Source organism: Sorghum bicolor, chromosome 6, assembly GCF_000003195.3.
Source record: "Sorghum bicolor cultivar BTx623 chromosome 6, Sorghum_bicolor_NCBIv3, whole genome shotgun sequence".
NCBI lineage: Eukaryota > Viridiplantae > Streptophyta > Magnoliopsida > Poales > Poaceae > Sorghum > Sorghum bicolor.
The window spans coordinates 2447756-2467606 of NC_012875.2; the positions used below are offsets into that span (position 1 = coordinate 2447756).

At 39.3% G+C, this 19851-nt stretch overlaps 1 protein-coding gene across 2 annotated transcripts; it reads left to right on the forward strand.

Annotated features, from left to right (window-relative positions):
* LOC8066007 (pullulanase 1, chloroplastic) lies at positions 5039-19842 on the forward strand. 2 transcript variants are annotated; one of them, XM_021462348.1, is made up of 27 exons: positions 5039-5331; positions 5967-6102; positions 6200-6252; positions 6372-6480; positions 6562-6698; positions 6797-6993; positions 7071-7220; positions 7322-7382; positions 7476-7596; positions 8021-8111; positions 8250-8343; positions 8510-8605; positions 10755-10895; positions 11120-11170; positions 12251-12321; positions 12398-12490; positions 12769-12859; positions 14902-14973; positions 15848-15973; positions 16151-16207; positions 16523-16597; positions 17178-17266; positions 17493-17570; positions 17766-17904; positions 18789-18898; positions 19068-19167; positions 19560-19842. In XM_021462348.1, exons 1-27 carry the CDS (start codon positions 5083-5085, stop codon positions 19665-19667), a joined length of 2895 nt encoding a protein of 964 aa, XP_021318023.1. In that variant the 5' UTR covers positions 5039-5082; the 3' UTR covers positions 19668-19842. The 2 variants fall into 2 exon arrangements, 1 of the variants encoding a protein (XP_021318023.1); XR_002453793.1 differs by lacking the exons at positions 17178-17266; positions 18789-18898; positions 19068-19167; positions 19560-19842 and having other exon boundaries at positions 17766-17823.

The following is a 19851-nucleotide window of genomic DNA, read 5'->3' on the forward strand; positions in this document are numbered from 1 at the left end:
GTTTTATTGTGTCATCCCGGTTCTAACTTATTTTTAAGTCTCATCTGGATCAAAACACAACGAATCTAAAACTCTATATAAAAAAAAACTAATAACTTTTTCATATGAACTCAAATAAAAATAAACTTTATACCAAAATTGTAGTCCGCAACATGATCTATAACTTTCTTGTTGAAAAGTTAAATTAAAATCATTTAGGCTCCCAAAATATGTTTTGTAAGTTTATAGATTTTGAAATTTAAAATTTAAAATTAAATTTGATGACACTAAACGATTTCAAATAAAAAAACTTTTCAATTAGAAAGTTGTAGATCACGTTGAGGCCTACAACTTTGATATAAAGTTTGTCTCATCCGAGTTCATATAAAAAGTTATGAATTATTTTTTGATGTAAAGTTTTTAGATCTCAGTCCCTCCTTTCCCGTCTCTCTCTCTCACTCTGTCTCTTCATCTCCCTCGCGACTCCTCGGTGTCTCCTCCCACTCCGGCGAAACGGGCGGCGCGGTGATGATCCAGAGCACGCCACGGTGACCGACATCTGCACGTCGACCAAGTCGGTACCCTATACTCGTTTACAGAAGTTGAGTTTGCATTTACGCTGTAGATTGTAGAGCTATGGTTTAGGGGGGAATTGGGGTTTTCTAGGTGGCGGCGATTAGGGTGAAGTGTTGTCGTAGAGGTGTTCTGGGCGTAGTAGATGGGCATGGTGTGACTATTTTTGTTGATGTTCATCCTTTTGGTTGCTGCCATTGTTACCTAGGGTTTAAAAAATTCGATTTTTCAAGTGGTTGTGTTCTTCTGATGGCTTGTATATGGATGGCAACAAGATGGATGAACACATTTGCATAAGATTCCACTTTGGTGGTACATTTACTAGGGTGGGAGGCGCTCTATTCTACGTTGGAGGAGACAATGCTGAATCATGGATCGATGTGGACAAGCTTTCTTATTTTGAGATCAAGGGCCACCTAGTTGATCACTACAAGTGTGTTCAGGTTGTATTGGGTGAAGCCTAGGATGCATTTGACCAATGGCCTTGTCTTGTTGGATGATGATGCTTCCTGCAGGATCATGGTTGAGCAACATGAAGGTGGACTGTGTGTTGACATGTATGTGGAGGAGGTGGCTTATGAGATCAATGCAGATGAACACGAAATTTGGGTTGCTGATGATGAGGTAGGAGATGAAGCCAAGACTGAAGGAATGGTTGGTGATGATGAGTGGGCAGATGAAGAGAATGATGATCCTAGCAGTGGTGATGATGTGCAAGGAATTAGAGGAAATTATGAAGATATACCTGCAGTGACAGATGGAGAAGAGGATTCTGTGCATGAGTTATCTGATGAGTCATCAGATGAAGAGTACAAGCAGCCAACAGAGGATGATAGCTCTGCAGAAGATGATGAGGCAATTGAACTGAGAAATTATGCAAGGCAAATTAAGAGAGACATCACGACAAAGAAGTTAGGTATTCATGGCACTGCAATTGGGGACATTAGACCAGAGGACATAGTTCATGAAGTACCAAGTTTAGATGAACCTGGTAGTCCTATACTTGATTCAAGTGATGAGTATTCCTATGAGGAGAATAGTGATGGGGAAACAGAAAGATGGAAGTCATTGGAGAACAGGTATGACAGTAAGGCTGAGCTCCCTGTTTTCTCACTTGGCATGACATTTAGAGACAGCAGGCAGTTCAAGAAGACCTTGGTTAAGTATGGACTGAGAGCCCATAAATTACTGAAATTTCTCAAAGATGAGAAGGACAAGGTTAAGGCTACATGTGACTGGTTTGGCTGCAATTGGATGATATATAGATCCAAGACTAGCAAATCAAGATGGTTCAAGGTAGTCACATTTGTAGATGAGCATACTTGCCCACCTAGGAGAGACAACAAACTAGTGACTTCAACTGTTATTGCTAAACACTATTACAACCAGATCAAGGACAACCCCACTTGGAGTGTTGGACTCATGAAGGCTGCATGTCTTAGAGATTTGTTTGCTGATGTCTCAATCTCAAAGTGCAAGAGGGCTAAGTCTATAGTGCTGAAGAAAGCTTTGGATGCTATGAAGGGGGAGTACAGCAGAGTGTATGACTACCAGCTAGAGCTACTTAGGTCCAATCCTGGGAGCACAGTTGTCGTCTGTCTTGACCTTGACATTGAGGACAAGCAAATATTTGAAAGATTCTATGTCTGCTTTGATGCTCTGGTGAAAGGTTTGCTTGCAGGGTGTAGGAAAGTTATAGGATTAAATTGTTGCTGGTTCAAAGGGGCAAATAATGGAAACTTGTTGTGTGCCATAGGAAGGGATGCTAACAACAATTGAGACCATGCTGTCATGTGATCTTCTGTTGGGTAAAATTTGGATGACTTTGTGTGTAATATAACAAGTGAGACTATGTTGTGATGTGAACTGCATCATCATGTGGCTTAGTATGTCACAGAATTTTGATGAACTGGTTATTCCACAATGCTTAGCTCATCTTCTTTTGGTCATAATGTTCTGTGCTCTGGTTATTGCAATATTGACAGTTCCATCCATCAGTGAACTAGCACTAAACAAACAGAGTAACAATTGACATAAAAATCAACATTCACAACCACAACAGAGTCATCTTGCTCCCAAAATAACTTGCACTACTCTACCCAATTACATGATCTACTTTGAGCTACCATTCATCACAATGGCAACCAACAAGCCCAACACAAACACAAAAATGATTACACAATAGCTACTACTAACATTACTCTTCATCCCCTTCATCTTCACTTCCAATGCATCTAACTGCTTCTACATTGCTTCTAGCTCTTTCTCTTTCTTCACCAGCTGCTTGTCCTTGGCTTCCAACTGAGCATCCATGTTCAGCAGCTGCCTTTGCAGGGACTGGTTCATCAGCTCCACCTCTTCAAAATGTCATTCCCTGACTTCATCAACAACTGCTTCTCCCCTTTCCCTCTTCAACCTGAAAACAGTGTCCTTCAGGTCCAGCAGGAGATCTTTTATCCACTTTGATGTGGGTGGATCTAGCCATTCAAAGAATCCACGGTCCTCCTCAAGCTGCAACCACAAACTCATAGTCAAGTTACCTAAATTGAAGAACAAAACAAAAGTAACCACGAAGCAGGGTGCCTCACATTCTTATCAATGCATCTATAGTATCTACGGCCGGGATTGTCCAGACTCCATGAAATCCACCTTGCAGCCTTCTTCTTGCACTTGCACTTGCAGAACACTGGGGGTTGGTATATCTAGGGGACCGATGCGGTAGGGCATCGGCGATCCACTCACCTCGACGGGGGCGACGCCACCTACACCGGTTGAACCTGACCAGCGTGACGAGCGCTCGCTTGATTCGGCCATGGCACCACCCTCAGAAGCAGTGCTGTAGCACCAGGTGTGCTCATCCAACGCTCTCCATCGAAATCGTCGGCAACCCTAACTAGCCAGTGCGGCGGTGGCGGCACTTAGAGTGAGAAAGAGAGACGAGAAAGGAGGGGAATCGGGCCGGGGAGGGAGTATTTCAGCCCAAACACACGGCCAGAGGTCACGGTGGCCACGACTGCCACGCTGTGCGCCACGTCGGCCAAAACCAGCCTCTAATATCGCCCAGGGGGTGAAATAAACCGTTTTGAAAGTTTAAAGGACCAGAAAAACCGGTTTTGGAGGTGGTAGGATTAAGTAGTCTAGGCATTAAAGCTCAGAGGGTTATCTAGACTTTTTCCGTGCTCCATATGAAGGACTTGGGGGTGGAGATTAGAGTTGAGATCTAGAGGAGTGGAGAAGCTTTGTGGCATGAGAAAAAAGTGTGACCGGTTCACCATTAGAGATGTTCCTCGAGAAATATTTTCTTAGGGATTGACCAGTCCAAATTTTGAGACAAGTTTGCACAAAATTTTAAGAAATGTTCCCTTCATAAGGATGATTCTCTCTATCCATGTCTCTCAACCCAAACGTTTGTCCTATCTTATCTCTCAACCAGATACTATAAAAAAAGAACCGCATGAGATGATTAGACACTCCTTTTAATCCCTTATCCGCCCGGAAGCACAAAGAAAGAACCATATAAAACAATAAAAGAAAAAGGAGAGCTACAAATTCCAACCATTAGCATGAGGTATGTACTGATCAATCTTTTGTCCTTAAGGTATGTATAGAAAAGACGGAAAACTAATAACTTTAGGAAATATGAAAACCACACGCGAAGACATGCTAGATAAAAACAATGAGGTTAGAAGGAAAACAGCTAGATACCTTACTAGTTCCTCTTTCCCTGTCTTCACAACTATGTTCATTCCTCTTTCCAGCTAAACAAATACATATCTTCCCCATCTTAAAATAAACACATATTCTTCACGAGAAGCCAAACCTTTTTAATAAAGCATATAATGCTAACAAAGAGGAGCCGAAAGATATAACAAGAAAACAAAAGAAAAAAGAATAAATGACCCAAACGTGTGATTAAAACATAGAAAAATGGGTTATGTATATATATAGGGTCTGTTTGGTACAATGAGCTATTTTTTTGTCAAATACTTATTTTTAAAATAGCTTTATGAATAAAATTGTTTTTTTTCTTTTCTCATATAAAGACATGAGTTGAGATAAAACTAAAAAAGTAACTTATTGTAGCTCTCTCCTTCATTTCTCTCTCTCATCTATGCATGAATCAATTAGTGAAGCTATTTTAACTAACATTTTTTTTTCTAAAACAGCTCAGCTTCATCTAAAAATTTATTCATAAAGCTATTTTCTAAAAAAAAAGTTTTATTAGTCCGTAACAAACAAGTTCATAATGAAAAGAGAGAAGATGGTCACGTTAGCTATTAGCCAAACAAACACTCTTCTAGTTCTCCCTCCGTTTCTATTCGTCAGTTTGTCCACTTCTATATAAATTTAAATAAAATGTCCCATAAATAAATAAATCAAGTATATATATATATATATATATATATATATATATATATATATATATATATATATATATATATATATATATATATATATATATATATATATATTATTACGAGGCTGGCCTCTCCGCCTTCTTCTTCTCTCTCCCTCCGAATCCAAACGCCGATGCAAATGCTGCTCCACGCCGGACCCTCGTTCCAGCTCGCGCCACCACCGCGCTTCGCCGCCGCTGCCGCCCCGTCGTCAGCTTCGCCGAGGAGATCGAGGACACCGCAATCCTCGCCGCCGACGTCGCATTCCGCGCGCGCCGCTGCACCCGGGGCCCGGAGGGTGCGTCCGGTCGCGCCGAGGGCCCCCATGGCGACGGGGGAGGAGGGCGCCGGCTCTGACGTCGGCCTCGCCGAGGCCACCCAGGTTCGCCCGCCACTGTCGCCCCCCTCACGTTGCGGAGTATTATCGCTTGGGCCACCTTTTTGCTGACAATTACGCCATTACCCCGAATCTGTATTGGTGGGGCGCACATGGCAGTCACACGAACGCCATCCACCATTAGTGAGATCGTGGTTGTGCTCCGATCCTGACCTCTTCAGGTGCCTGCACCAACACCAGCAGGATAATGGTGGTGGGTCCACTTGCCATTGTCATCAAGAGTGGCCTACATTTGGAAACTAGTGAGCTTTTTGCGAAAACTGGAAGGTTTTCCTCTGAACATTGTGAAATATTTGGATCCAGCATATGGGAATGATATGTTGCGTAGATTGGACAGTACTTCCGTAGAATTTGAATTTTTAGTGTCTTGCAGTGGAAATTATTGGTCCAAGTCTCACATTTCAAAACATGTTGTTGTCCAAAACTTTGGAGCAGAAAATTTTGCCTTGGATGGTTCATTGCTCTGATTAAAATTTTGCCTTGGATGGTTCATTGCCCCACTATTAAAATGATGTCTGCAGCTCACTCAAAGCTTTCTACTGAGGATTTGTTAATATTTTGTTTGTTTGATACTGTTTTCTGAGTGTTCCTTTGGTCAAACGCTGATGTTGCATGTGCAGGTGTTCTTGTTGGATGCGAGGGCTTACTGGGTGACAGGATCCTTGATTGCATGGGATGTCAGTGATCAGGAAACTTCTCTCTTCTTATATGCAAGCAGAAATGCTACAATGTGCATGTCAAGTGGGGTTATTGAAGGTAGGTGCCATCAACAGGTGCCTTGTAAACTCATGCACCAACTGATTACGATAGTAACAGCCTGAGCCTCATTAACGTTACAATTCTTGCTTGGTAGGTTATGATTCCAAAGTTGAGCTGCAACCAGAAAATGATGGACTTCCATCCAGTGTAAGAGTATATTATTGTAATTTTCTGTTGTGCTGCAGTTCCTGTTATGATTGTACCTCTTTCTGTTTTGTTTTTCCAAACATTATTCTAACATTGGATTACCATTTCACTATCTTCAGGTGACCCAGAAATTCCCTTTTATCAGCTCTTATAGAGCCTTCAGAATTCCGAGCTCTGTTGATGTTGATACCTTGGTGAAATGTCAACTTGCTGTTGCTTCTTTTGATGGTAATCTCTAAACTAGGCTGCCTTTTCTGCAAATACCTTCACCAAAACTTTCATCAGGACAATATGTATTGTTACAAGCAGCTCATGGGAACAGGCAAGATGTTACTGGGTTGCAACTACCTGGAGTATTGGATGACATGTTCGCCTACACTGGACCACTTGGTACTATTTTTAGTGAGGGAGCTGTGAGTATGTACCTATGGGCTCCTACAGCACAGGTTCTCGATTTTAGAAGCCTTTGAGCCTCATAAATAATTTTTTTTCTACACCTGTATAGTTTCCACTTCTATGTATTTTTTTTCCAATATTGCTGCAGGATGTAAGTGTGAACTTCTATGATGGTCCAGCTGGCCCTTTACTGGAAACAGTTCAACTCAACGAATCAAATGGTGTTTGGAGTGTTACTGGTCCAAGAAACTGGGAGAACCGGTATTATCTATATGAAGTCACAGTATATCATCCAGCTACAGCAAACATTGAGAAATGTTTAGCCGCTGATCCTTATGCTAGAGGGTAAAGTGCATTTTTCTTAGTTCATGATACTAGCCATGGAGAAATTGGAAGACATTAATGCTTGCTATTTTAACCAGGCTTTCTGCAAATAGCACACGGACTTGGTTGGTTGATATTAATAATGAAACATTAAAGCCACTTGCCTGGGATGGATTGGCGGCTGAAAAGCCAAAGCTTGATTCCTTCTCTGACATAAGCATATACGAATTGCACATTCGTGATTTCAGGTGAACTGTTCTCTGTGAATGTAAATCTGGTGGGGTGCATCTATGCATGCTAGTATACAGAATTCAGCCCTCTGCTTACTGTCAATTTCTTTTTCTTACAGTGCCCATGATAGCACAGCGGACTGTCATTTTCGAGGAGGATTCTGTGCATTTACATGTCAGGTTATTCACAGTTAAATAACAGAAGATTCAGATTTTTCACCACTTTATTTCATCAACAGGCATCTTAGACCCCTTCTACAACTTTTTATACAGGATTCTGCAGGCATAGAACACCTAAAGAAACTATCTGATGCTGGTTTGACTCATGTCCATTTGTTGCCAAGCTTTCAGTTTGGTGGTGTTGATGACATAAAGAACAATTGGAAATGTGTTGGTAAAGATTCAACTCTTTCTGTATGTTTTACCAAACAAATGTAAATCTCTTGCAGTCTTGCTCAAGAATTAAGATGGTAATGCCACTGTTGTGTCTTGCATGCTATTCATTTACTCTTAACTTTTACAATAGCCAAGAAATCAGAACCCAAGCTTTTTAGTCTGGTCTGTGAATTAGAATATTAAGATATATGTAAACCTCATAAAGGATCGCTTTGAATCAAAGAAATTTCATTTCTTTAGGGTTTAATATGGTTCCATTTATCTTCCATTTTTTTTATTTCATAGATAGCTTTCTATTATTACTATCATTAAGTTTTCAATCGATTAAACTGGACTCCATCAGCTTCATTTTGTGTGCTTTTATTTGATTTATTAGGTTATTCTTGTTTGACTAACTACAGAACTTTTATATACTCTGGCAGATGAGGCTGAACTGTCAAAACTCCCTCCAGGGTCAGATTTGCAACAAGCTGCAATTGTGGCTATTCAGGAAGACGACCCTTATAATTGGGGGTACTTAATTGTTTTGCTTCATTTCTTTTGCTTGTAAAATATTTAATATTTAATGTATCACATGAGTGTGCTATGAATGTTATATTTCTTATATTATTGCCCATAAACTTCTCACACATGGTCACATGCAACTAAAAGGTATAACCCTGTGCTTTGGGGGGTTCCGAAAGGAAGCTATGCAAGTAACCCAGATGGTCCAAGTCGTATCATTGAGTACCGACAGATGGTGCAGGTAAGCTTTTCTTTCTATCACTGAACTTTCTTACATGAACAGTTGCAACTTTCATCACTCATCCTATTCCTGCAATTGCAATGCATGGAGGAAGGACTTATGCGCTTAATGTGGCCAGCACTTTGCAGGATAACAGATGTTTTTTTTGATAAACTTTGAACTGCAGGCCTTGAATCGGTTAGGTCTTCGAGTTGTCATGGATGTTGTATACAATCATCTATACTCAAGTGGCCCTTTTGCCATCACTTCTGTGCTTGACAAGGTTGCCTCATGTTTTCTGGTTATATTCTTTTTGCCCGTAACCATCCCAAATAAAAAAAAAGTATTTCTTAATCTTTATTAAATATACTTAGGCCCTGTTTGGCATGGCTCCAAACGACTCTGGGCTCATTGCTAAAGTACATGGAGGAGCCAGAGTGGGGAAGCCAGAAATAGTGGCTTCACTGGCTCCTAGTTAATTTTGAGAGGAGAGATAAAAGAGGCTTCTCGCTAGTGTGCACTGAGGAGCCGGAGCCAGAGCCACCCAGAGCTCAACCAAATGGGGCCATGGGGCCTCACAAGATCACATCAGGTCATTTCTCATTTGCAGATTTAAAGACATAGCAAAGGCCTGTTTTGCAGGGTTTTTAGGCTGAGTTTCTTGGCATAAACCATATAAACTCTGCCAAACAATGCAAACCTGGTGTTTCTAAACAGAAACCAGTTGAAAAGTTTTTATTTTTTCAGTGCAAGGGAGAAACCAGTTAGCCAAACAAATTTCCAGGAATCAGAAACCCAACAAGAAAAAAACACTTCTTACAAGAAACTGAAACAAAAACTATTTCTCAAGAAACTGGATCCAAGCAGGCCCTGCTATTGTTTCGTTAAAATTGGTCCAACTCAAGAGTTATACATATTAGAGGTAGTTCCGCTAGGCGCTCGCCTAGGCGCGATTCAGCGCGACTAGGCGGTAGTCGGAGGGTGCTCGCCTCGCCTATGGGGGTAGGCGGACCCCAAGGCGGCGGCAGCTCCGTGGCGGCGCCGGTGGAGGTGGCGCAGCGTCTGGCGGAGCGTGCGCTGGCATGCTGGTGGCGGGCGCACAGAGGAGGGGGAGATGCCGGAGAGGCTGGCGGCCGGCGCACAGAGGCGGGCGAGCGCGGCTGGCGGCGGGCGCACAGAGGAGGGCGCACAGAGGCGGCGGCTGATGCAGGCGGAGGCGCGGGGGTCGGGTGCGGCGCGGGGGTCGGGTGCGGCGTGAGGGAGCGGGTGCGGCGTGTGAGGTGAGGGGGATAGGGTTTGTAGTCTATGGAAGATGGGCTGGGCCCTTGCCTGTTGGGCCTTTTTACCTATTTAGGCTAGCCTTTCTATCTATTTGGACTCACTATTCAGCTGTTTTTTTTCTCTTTAGAAGGTAATATATGTATTTTATATATATATATATATATATATATATATATATATATATATATATATATATATATATATAAAACGCCTAGCAAAACGCCTAGAAGCGCCTAGGCGCGATTAATCCCGCCTAGGCGCTAGGCTAGGGGTCATCGCCTAGAGAGCGCCTAGCGCCTAGCTGAACCTTGGTTTTTAGGCTGAGTTTCTTGGCATAAACCATATAAACTCTGCCAAAGAATGCAAACCTGGTGTTTCTAAACAGAAACCAGTTGAAAAGTTTTTATTTTTTCAGTGCAAGGGAGAAACCAGTTAGCCAAACAAATTTCCAGGAATCAGAAACCCAACAAGAAAAAAACACTTCTTACAAGAAACTGAAACAAAAACTATTTCTCAAGAAACTGGATCCAAGCAGGCCCTGCTATTGTTTCGTTAAAATTGGTCCAACTCAAGAGTTATACATATTAGAGGTTAACTGATGTCCAATCGAAGTCACTTCTCTTAACTAGTTCTGTAGTAACCTTTTTTAAAACAATAACCTTTTTTTTCTACAATGTAGTTCAGATAAAAACCATTACATTACATTACATAAATTAGTGAATTTTCCTTTCAAGCTTGGGACTTTGAAAATAGTTTTGCTTTACTGAACACTACAAGGTGTCCTTTCTTCCCCTCAAAAAACCAAAGTGTCCTTTCTGTGAGGCTAATAAAATGTTCCACTGACCTATAAATTATAAAAATATATTACTAACAGCTTTCCTTAGATGCTATGTTGTGAACCAGTAGAAAGAAATAGGTGAACTATAGTTTTGGACAAAGAAATGGCAGGTTTTTGAAATGCTTGCCCCTTGATTGCTTTCTTCATTGGCCCAGAAATATGTTTTATAGTTCTAACTTCTAACATATACATTTGTCAGTTATCTCAAAGTTCCTTATCCATTTTTTGACAAAAAGATGTCATATCTGCTGAGGCTTTTGACCTTCTTCATGTATCCTTATTCCTTATCATTGTTTGTTGATGATATTTACAGATCGTACCTGGATACTACCTTAGAAGGGACTCTAATGGTCAGATTGAGAACAGCGCAGCTGTGAACAATACAGCAAGTGAGCATTTCATGGTTGATAGATTAATCGTGGATGACCTTCTGAATTGGGCAGTAAATTACAAAGTGAGTCATAATGGTGGAACATCATACATATGTAGAATCACAGGAAAATATGTAGAAGATCTTGTTAGAATCACAGCAAATACATTAATGAGTTAATGACAACATGCTGCTTCTCTCCTTTCTTTTTTGGCCAAAAAAAATTTGTGTTAGTGGTAGCATGTCTTTTAACACTGACCTATTATTCATTATTATCTATGTTTATGATTGTATAGTTGTTGCCTTAGGTTGATGGATTCAGATTTGATCTAATGGGACATATCATGAAAAGGACAATGGTAAGTAAGCTCACCTTCAGACTGGATTAAGTATCATGATGATTTGCTGGTTAAACTGAAATAATTCTTTTGGTTTGATTCCCATGATCTAGTACAAGTATTTGCATAAACTCACTTATTAATAGTTGTGTGTGGAAGTTGTTCTCCAGTGGCACTGAAACTATACTCTCTCTGGTTCCATATTCCTGTCATTTTGAACAAGGTTGAGGTCAACTTTTTAGAATTTCAATATTTAGTTTGAAGACACAAATATAACATTTATAGATTAATCTTAAAAAGTACTCCCTCTATTCCAAAAATTAAAATCATTTTGGATTTTCTATATACATAACTTTTGCTATGCACCTACATATAGTTAAATCTATGTATCTTGAAATGCTAAAACGACTTATAATTTAGAATGGATGGAGTACTTCTTTTTTAATAGTCTTTAAAAGTATATTAAAATTGTATATTGTTGATTTTTTGTAATACTATTATATAAAATCATAGTCAAATCTATGTTTACACATGTTGAGGGAGATTATGCCATCCAAAACAACAGAAATTATGAAAACAGAGGGAGTACAATTTGAATAATTTCCTTTTAACCTCTGATTTACACATATTGATTCATTGACCTAATAAATATTCTTTAAGCACGTTCTCAGGAAAAAGATTCTTTATGAAATTCTCACCTCAGTTTCTTTCAGCAAGGTATATTTAAGACAAAAATACAGCAAATATCAATATGCAGGCTGTGGATTTAGTTGCTGAATTTTATACCTTGTAGCTTAGGTGGGTGATATGTTTTGCCTTAGGTATTCAATTATCTATGTCTAGCATGTCAGTCAATATTCGAGAAAACCATTTTTTTTGTTATTTAACAAGGATGGAACAATATGAAATTCAATACCAAAAAGCTAAATCTATACATCTGTTCATATTATTTTAGAAACTTGAGAGAAAGAACAGTTTATGCTATTGAGTAAACCAAATGTTACTAGCTTTTCTGCGACATGTGACATTGTGGTTGGATTGTTGCACAGAATGTCTGTGGGCAGTTGAATTTCCCTTTTTCGTAATTCTTGTTGAACACAGGTTAGAGCAAAATCGGCTCTTCAAAGCCTTACAATTGATGAACATGGAGTAGATGGTTCAAAGATATACTTGTAAGAACTGAGGTTCCTGAGTCTCAGAGCAATAAGTTTCCATGTGTTCAACTGTTAAGACATTACATCATCACAGGTATGGTGAAGGATGGGACTTCGGTGAAGTTGCGCAAAATCAACGTGGGATAAATGGATCCCAGCTTAATATGAGTGGCACTGGCATTGGTAGGTAAGTTTAATTGGAACAAACTCATGATGTTCAGTAGCCACCTTTTGTTTGCTACCTGTAAACAAGCTGGCCTTGTTAGACATGCAGAACAAATTTCGTTATTTATTTCAACAATCATAAAATGGACTGAAAAGGTGAAGAAAGCATCTTGGTATAGTTTATCTAGTAAATAGCTTGACTTGGAATCTATCCTTTTTTTTTTTTTTTTTTTGTTATGTATTAAGTTTCTTTCAATCTATGCAATATGACTATATCCCATGCCACTACCGTATTTACAGTTTCAACGATAGAGTCCGTGATGCTATAAATGGTGGCAGTCCGTTTGGGAATCCACTACAACAAGGTTTCTCTACTGGATTGTTCTTAGAGGTAATATTCATTCCATTTATAATCATATCCTATCAAGAAATGACACCTCTGCTGCTTTTATATTTCCATATAATCGTGCAGTTTTTTTTTTGTTTCGCAAAGCTGTAATATTGTCCTCTTCAGCACATATATTTTTTATTAAGAAAATTTTATGTACAAAACAAATAAAGTAAAGAAATTACAAAGGAGACTGAAAACTCCTGAGGTCTATCCAAATAAGAGTTTACTGTTTTCAAGACTCATTTACTTGTGCATACCAAGATCCAGATCTATGACTATTCCTCTGCCAATTGCTGCTTATATCTGATACCTTGTTGGTTCTTTCGATTAAACTATTCAAAAGAATGATGCACTTACTGCTCTAATTTTCTGAACAGCAGTATTTGAAACCAAATTTTGTTTAAACTATAATAGTATATGCCAAGAACAATTTCCTTGTTTATCTTTTAAGGTCTGGTGCAGTGGTACTCTCTCCACTTGTACAATCCGTGGTCATACAACTTTGTTTCTCGTACCATGGCCTGCATAGTTTTAAAGCTGTGTTAGTCTGCCAGTTCTGCTATAATACAAAGATGTGCAGCTCTCCTGCGCATTCGAGGGAAAAAGAAGTCTGCCAGTTCTGTCAGATGGTTTGATGTGCATTCTTCAGGTATAGAGTATTTTTAGGTATTGATATTGATTGAACCACCAAGCTATCTACTATCTTCTTTCCCACAATGGAGCTGAAAATATTTTAGAGTACAAACTCTCATGCAGAGCTTTTGATATATTTTTCAAACTTTATCTGAAAACTGGTGAGCAGATACGGTTCTGGGCTGATTGTTGGTTACAGGGAAAGACAATAGTGGGGTTGGCCCCTAACTTGCACAAGATGATCTCAAACAGGGTTGTCAAGAACCAGACAGTAAGCTCAGGTGCTTCACCATCGTGCCTGGGTGGCTGATATCAAAGGAACTCTAATGGCACAGGTGCTAGTTGAGTATCTGCATATTTGGGATGGTGGATGGCATTGACTAGATATTACTGACCAGTACCTTTGGAAGTTTTCCAAATCTGGTTCATACTCCAACAAATTGGCCTATGCAGCCTTCTTCCTGGGATCTATCAAGTTTGGTCCCTGGACAAGGATTTGGAAGAGCTGGGCCCCTCAAAAATGGAAGTTTTTCCTTTGGTTTAGTTATCAATAACTGGTGTTGGACAGCCGATTGCCTAGCCAAGCGTGGTTTGCCCCACCAGCCTGCCTGTCCATTCTGTGATCAGGCGGAGGAAACAATTAGCACATTCTTATCTCCTCTGTGTTCACTTAATAGATCTGGACAATATTTTTTCAGAAATTTACCATGGCAGCTGTAGCACTTCCGGTCACTGCAACTTGCTTCTTTGTCTGGTGGGGTAACACGATCCGAAGCACTCCTAACTCCTGAGGAGAATCACCGACGGCTGTGTATTGTGTTTTGTAATCATCTTAGTCACCTATGATGGTTCGAAACACAGGAATGCCCATGTTTTTTGAGGGAGCCTCGCCAAACTTTTAGGGTCTACTGCAAACTGTGGTTGATGAGAGTAGTCTTTGGTGCATGGCGGGTGGCTCTGATCTTTAGGACCTGCTCATTAGGTCGTTCACCTGATACACTAGAGAGGGTCTGAGCTTCTATGTAATTCTTCATTGACTCCCTAGGGCGCCCGAAGGCGTGTTGTATCGAACTTTTTCTCTACCTTAATACAAAGACACGCAAACCTTTTGCGTGATCGAGAAAAAGGTCGTTCACCCGAGATCTTTAGGCTCTGTTGGTAGGCTGCCACCCCCTTTGGTCATGTTCTCCTCTAGTTTGGGGTACCTGTTGTTTTTGTTTCTAGCCAGTGTGTTTCTGACTTTCCGAGTGGGGCCAGTTGCCCACATCTGTACCTCTGTCTCTCTTAATGAAATAGCACGTAGCTCTCCTGCGCCATTCAAGATTAAAGATAACAAATATCTGAAATATTTCTGGATTAGCTCCAAAATTCAATTTGCTTTATTAGTTTGTATTGATCCTTTTCTGCAGCCAAATGGATTTTATCAGGGCAATGAAACAGAGACAAGGCGCACGCTTGCTACATACGCTGACCATATACAGGTTGGTTCTTCTTTTCCTGCTTGCTGAGTTTCAACTAGGTATTTACCTGGGCACCAATTTATTGGGAACATATTCTTGACTAGTACTATCTTATTGAATGGATATATAAATAAACACTGTCAGTGGTGGCCTATGAGAAAACGAGAGATTGAATATTTGAGATCAATATTTTGCAACATGTGTTGCTGATCTTCACTTTCTGTTGTGTGTTGAACTTACTATACAAGTGGGCATGAACAATTGCTTCTATCATAGAATCGATTGTTACATATGTGTGATGCAGCTCTGTTATAGGAAAAATTGGAGGTTAAGCAACCACATGGATACAATTCAGGAAAAGAAGTAATGTCTTGGGCTCTTGGCCATAAATGGATTTCCTCGATGCAACAGTCATGTCGGGCTCCAGCATACCTTTATATTGTAGGGAGAGAGAATAGGGGAAGAACCCTGTACAAAGAGACCTACTTATTTTTTTCTTGAACACGCAGGAGAGCTGGGTATCATTATATTAAGAAGAAGAAAAGGACCAATAGAAAGCACAATCCCACCTGAAGAAAAAAACTGAAGCTTTCGGGCTCCAGCAAACACTAAAACTTCTAAATTCTCATTTTCCTATTCTGCAAGTTGTGTCTTCTGTTTGCTTCCATCAATTATATGCTAAGTCTTTCTTACAACCAAGTATATCACGAATTTTCAATGTTTGTCTTTCATGTCCAAAAAGTCCGAACAAACAGGTGTTCCTAGAAAGATTTGCAGTATGTGTCCATGAAGGAACTCCTTTATCAACAGAGGAATTTAAAATTTTGTTTAACAAGAGCTGTCACTATGAGCCGGTTTTGGAACTTTCTTCTTATGTGCATAGCATTCCTTGCAGATTGGATTAGCTGGCAATTTGAAGGACTATGTATTAATATCTCAAACTGGAGAAGCTAGGAAAGGATCTGAAATTCGCACCTTCGATGGCTCACCAGTTGGCTATGCTTCATCCCCTATAGAAACAGTAAATTTCTGTTTTTTTTTAAAAAAATGTATATATTAAATTGTCAAAGCTCACATTCTGGAAAAGCATAATATGCTTTCTGATTAGGATGGCCTGCATAATCGAATTACTTTTTTTTCTGATTTATTCTGCTAAAAAATCAGTTACTGAAACATACCACTGTTTCTTGGATTTCAGATCAACTACGCCTCTGCTCATGACAATGAAACACTATTTGATATTATTAGTCTAAAGGTATGTAACTTATCAGGATATCCAGGAAATTGACTGCAATTTACGTATTGTTCGGTATCAATTATCAATCTGCCAATCAATCATTTTCTTTTTCTTTCTTCAAAAAAACATTTACTGGCAAGACAGATTAGCGTGGATGTTTTGTTACAATTTTTTGACTGCTTGCAGTATTTGCTACCTTTTGAACTTATGCTTTATTTTTGTAAACTAAGCATGTTATTTATGTGACAATATAGTTTTACAGTAACAGTTTTACTCTCTAGTTCAGGCACGATCTGGTACTTTCTGAAGCTTTTCCTTGGTTTGCTTGTGCAGACTCCGATGAACCTCTCAATTGACGAGCGATGCAGGATAAATCATTTGTCCACAAGCATGATTGCATTATCCCAGGTCCTTATGAAGTTTTTATTGATTACTTGTTTTTCAATATGGGTAATCTGAATATGAATTTCCACTAAAATAATTTGATTAGTTTGTGTAGTGTGGCCTGTCTGATCTATCTAGCAGGTTTAGTGGTAGTCGCATCAGCTAAACCATAAACTTATTTTTCTTCTTAATATAATGGTACACAGCTCTACTACTGGTTTGAAAAAAAAAATTAAAACTTTTTGCTGCATATGGAATCACTAAATTGTCATATTTTCTGATACCAATTGCAGATTACTTTGTTTGGATAAGTAAACATGAGACCCCTTTTGTTAGGATGTTAGTATTTGTAAATATTGGGACACAAAACTATAAATATTATTAGGCTTAGCTAAACTCCTTCAGAGGCACATTGTACTATGATCTAATCTGATTTGTTTTTTCAGCTTTCAGCACTTCCATATTCTGCTCGCTATGTAAATTTTTGGTTTTCTTAATGTCCATGTACTATATGTTTTCAACTTTTCATGCATTGACCAATAACTTAATCATTTGGAATGGGTTTCTCATTTTTGTATCATTATGTATTTATGTGTATTTCCAGGGAATACCATTTTTCCATGCTGGTGATGAGATACTACGATCTAAGTCGCTTGATCGAGATTCATATAACTCTGGTGATTGGTTTAACAAGTATTGCTCTGGTCTTTGGATCTTGATGCAAACACCAATTACCAGCTAGCCAAAATTGATTGCTTTCAGGGATGATAGTTTTAAATTGAACATTTACAATTGCTTGTTATTACCATAACTTCTCATTCTTATCCTATATGAAGAACTATTTTAATTTGAACAAACACTTCCCAATCATGTTAGAATGTAAAGCAGGGTAAATGTTCTGTTCTCTTCCTTTTTGAAGGATTGATTTCACCTATGAAACAAACAATTGGGGTGTTGGGCTTCCACCAAGAGAAAAGAATGAAGGGAGTTGGCCTTTGTAAGTTTCAAATCCTTCTTGAGACTTCATAGGGCATTTATTTATTTATTTTTGAATGATGCAGGATAACTGTCTGATTTAATTTATTGCAGCTGAAGTGAACACTTCCTCTTCCTTTGTTATATATCATGTTGTTTCCCTTTTGCAGTAAAGTAGTTAAGTCATCATTTTATCATATAATATGAAAATTTTTAGGATGAAGCCAAGATTGGAGAATCCGTCATTCAAACCTGCTAAATGTGACATTATTGCTACCTTAGACAAATTTGTCGATATCCTGAAGATCAGATACTCATCACCTCTCTTTCGTCTAACTACAGCAAGTGACATTGAGGTACATGGATTTCTTTGTGAACCTCACCAGACTGTTGTACTGCTATCATATAGATGAGCAGCTTTTCCTTGCTAGGAACAAGCATAAACCACCTTTCTGCAAATTTTGATCTATGTATCAAGAAAAATTTACAGATTTCATGTGCCATGGAGCTATACTCTGCAATGGGACACAAATGCATGTCAGCTTACACCCTGTAGTTGGAAATCAATTATTGCCTGAAAATTAGAGTATACAATAATCCTCCTGTAACATTTGTTTTTTCAGATCCACAGAATAGGTACAATAATTCAATAAATGAACTAGTAACCAACTGCCGACAAAAAAGAAAGCTGCTATCTTGATTTTTTCTGTCTTTGGTTCTGTCGCTAGCTGTAGTCATGAGTTGTTAGAGTATATTAGGGGCCTATTGGGCCTGGGCTGGCAGCATAGCCCATTAGTGTTAGGGTTAATTAGAGATAAGCGTTGTTTTCTTAGGGGTCAGTAAGTCTTGCTTGTAAGTCAAGTAAATCTTAAGATGTATCAATCTAATCAAGTAAGAATTAAGAACAAAAAACCTTCCCTCTTGCTCGGCCATGGGCAAAGGCCCGCAGCTGGCCCTCTTTAGCCCTCGCAGCCCTAGCTCGTGAACAGTACACGCGGGTACTGTAGCACAGCAATCACCGTCGCTTCCCTCAACTCTCACTTCTCAATCCCAGCAGCCACATAACATGAGTCCTGTTCATGTAATCTGTTTTGTGTCTTTAGTTTGTGTGTTTATTGTTTTGGATGGCATATTTCCTCTTAATATCATGAGCTGTGTTTGAGGGGAAAAGAGCTACCATTTGTTTATTTGATCTCTGGCTCTCATACTGACTGCCATGAGCTGTCGTATCTTGTTTCAGCAAAGGGTTCACTTTCACAACACAGGGCCCTCCTCGGTTCCAGGAGTTATTGTCATGAGCATTGAAGATGCACGAAATGATAGGCATGAGATGGCTCAGATAGATAAAACGTAAGCAGCACTGATGTATTTATATTCCAGTCTTGGATAATGTATATTCTTTTATTAACTGAAAATTGAAAACTAGTTACAATCTTTTAGTTCTCTGCACTTCTATGTATCTGCTATGGAGATATTTTGATGTTCTCTACAAGAGCTAACTGTGTATGAATTTCTGCAGCTTCTCTTGTGTCGTTACAGTCTTCAATGTATGTCCGCACGAAGTGACTATAGAAATCCCTGATCTTGCATCACTGGGGCTTCAGTTGCATCCAGTGCAGGTAACTAATCGTACTCAGTTGTTTTAGTTGCACCAATCGTACTCTCATCAACAATAAGCAGTTCACAGGCTCACAACATTGTTCTGTTACTATTGTACTCCCAGTCCATCCAGTATTCAAACTTACTAGTGCATTTGGGGAGTGAAATTTCCTATTAAGTTGAATAGAGAACAATTGAGTCTCATGATTTGCAGCTTTATTTATGTAAATCTGTGAAAATCTGAACACTGTTTGATCTGCAAATTGTGTGGAATAAGCACTGATTTGCAAGGAGGAATGTAAATCTGTACTTTGGAGTATCAGTTTCTTTTATAAACCATTTAATCATTAATCCCAATTGATGCGTTAAGAAAAAAAACGAATCATCTAATGGTTCTTATGAAATATTTCAGGTGAATTCATCAGATGCTTTAGTCAGGCAGTCTGCCTACGAGGCCACCACAGGTCGATTCACCGTGCCAAAAAGAACAACAGCAGTGTTTGTTGAACCCAGGTGCTGATGGATGGATGCCTTTCGCGAGCAACTGCATTTGGGCATCCAAGTAAATGAATGAAATATCAGAGAAGACCATTAAGGCCTTGTTTAGTTCCCGAAGTGAAAAATTTCGTGACACTGTAGCACTTTCGTTTGTTTGTGGTAATTATTATCCAACTATAGATTAACTAGGCTCAAAAGATTCGTCT

Coding starts and splice junctions, on each gene's coding strand:
- LOC8066007 (XM_021462348.1), top strand. CDS start 5,083: ATGCAAATGCTGCTCCACGCCGGACCCTCGTTCCAGCTCGCGCCACCA. Junction 7,383..7,475: donor TCTGTGCATTTACATGTCAG/GTTATTCACAGT, acceptor CTTTTTATACAG/GATTCTGCAGGCATAGAACA. Junction 16,598..17,177: donor GCATGATTGCATTATCCCAG/GTCCTTATGAAG, acceptor GTGTATTTCCAG/GGAATACCATTTTTCCATGC.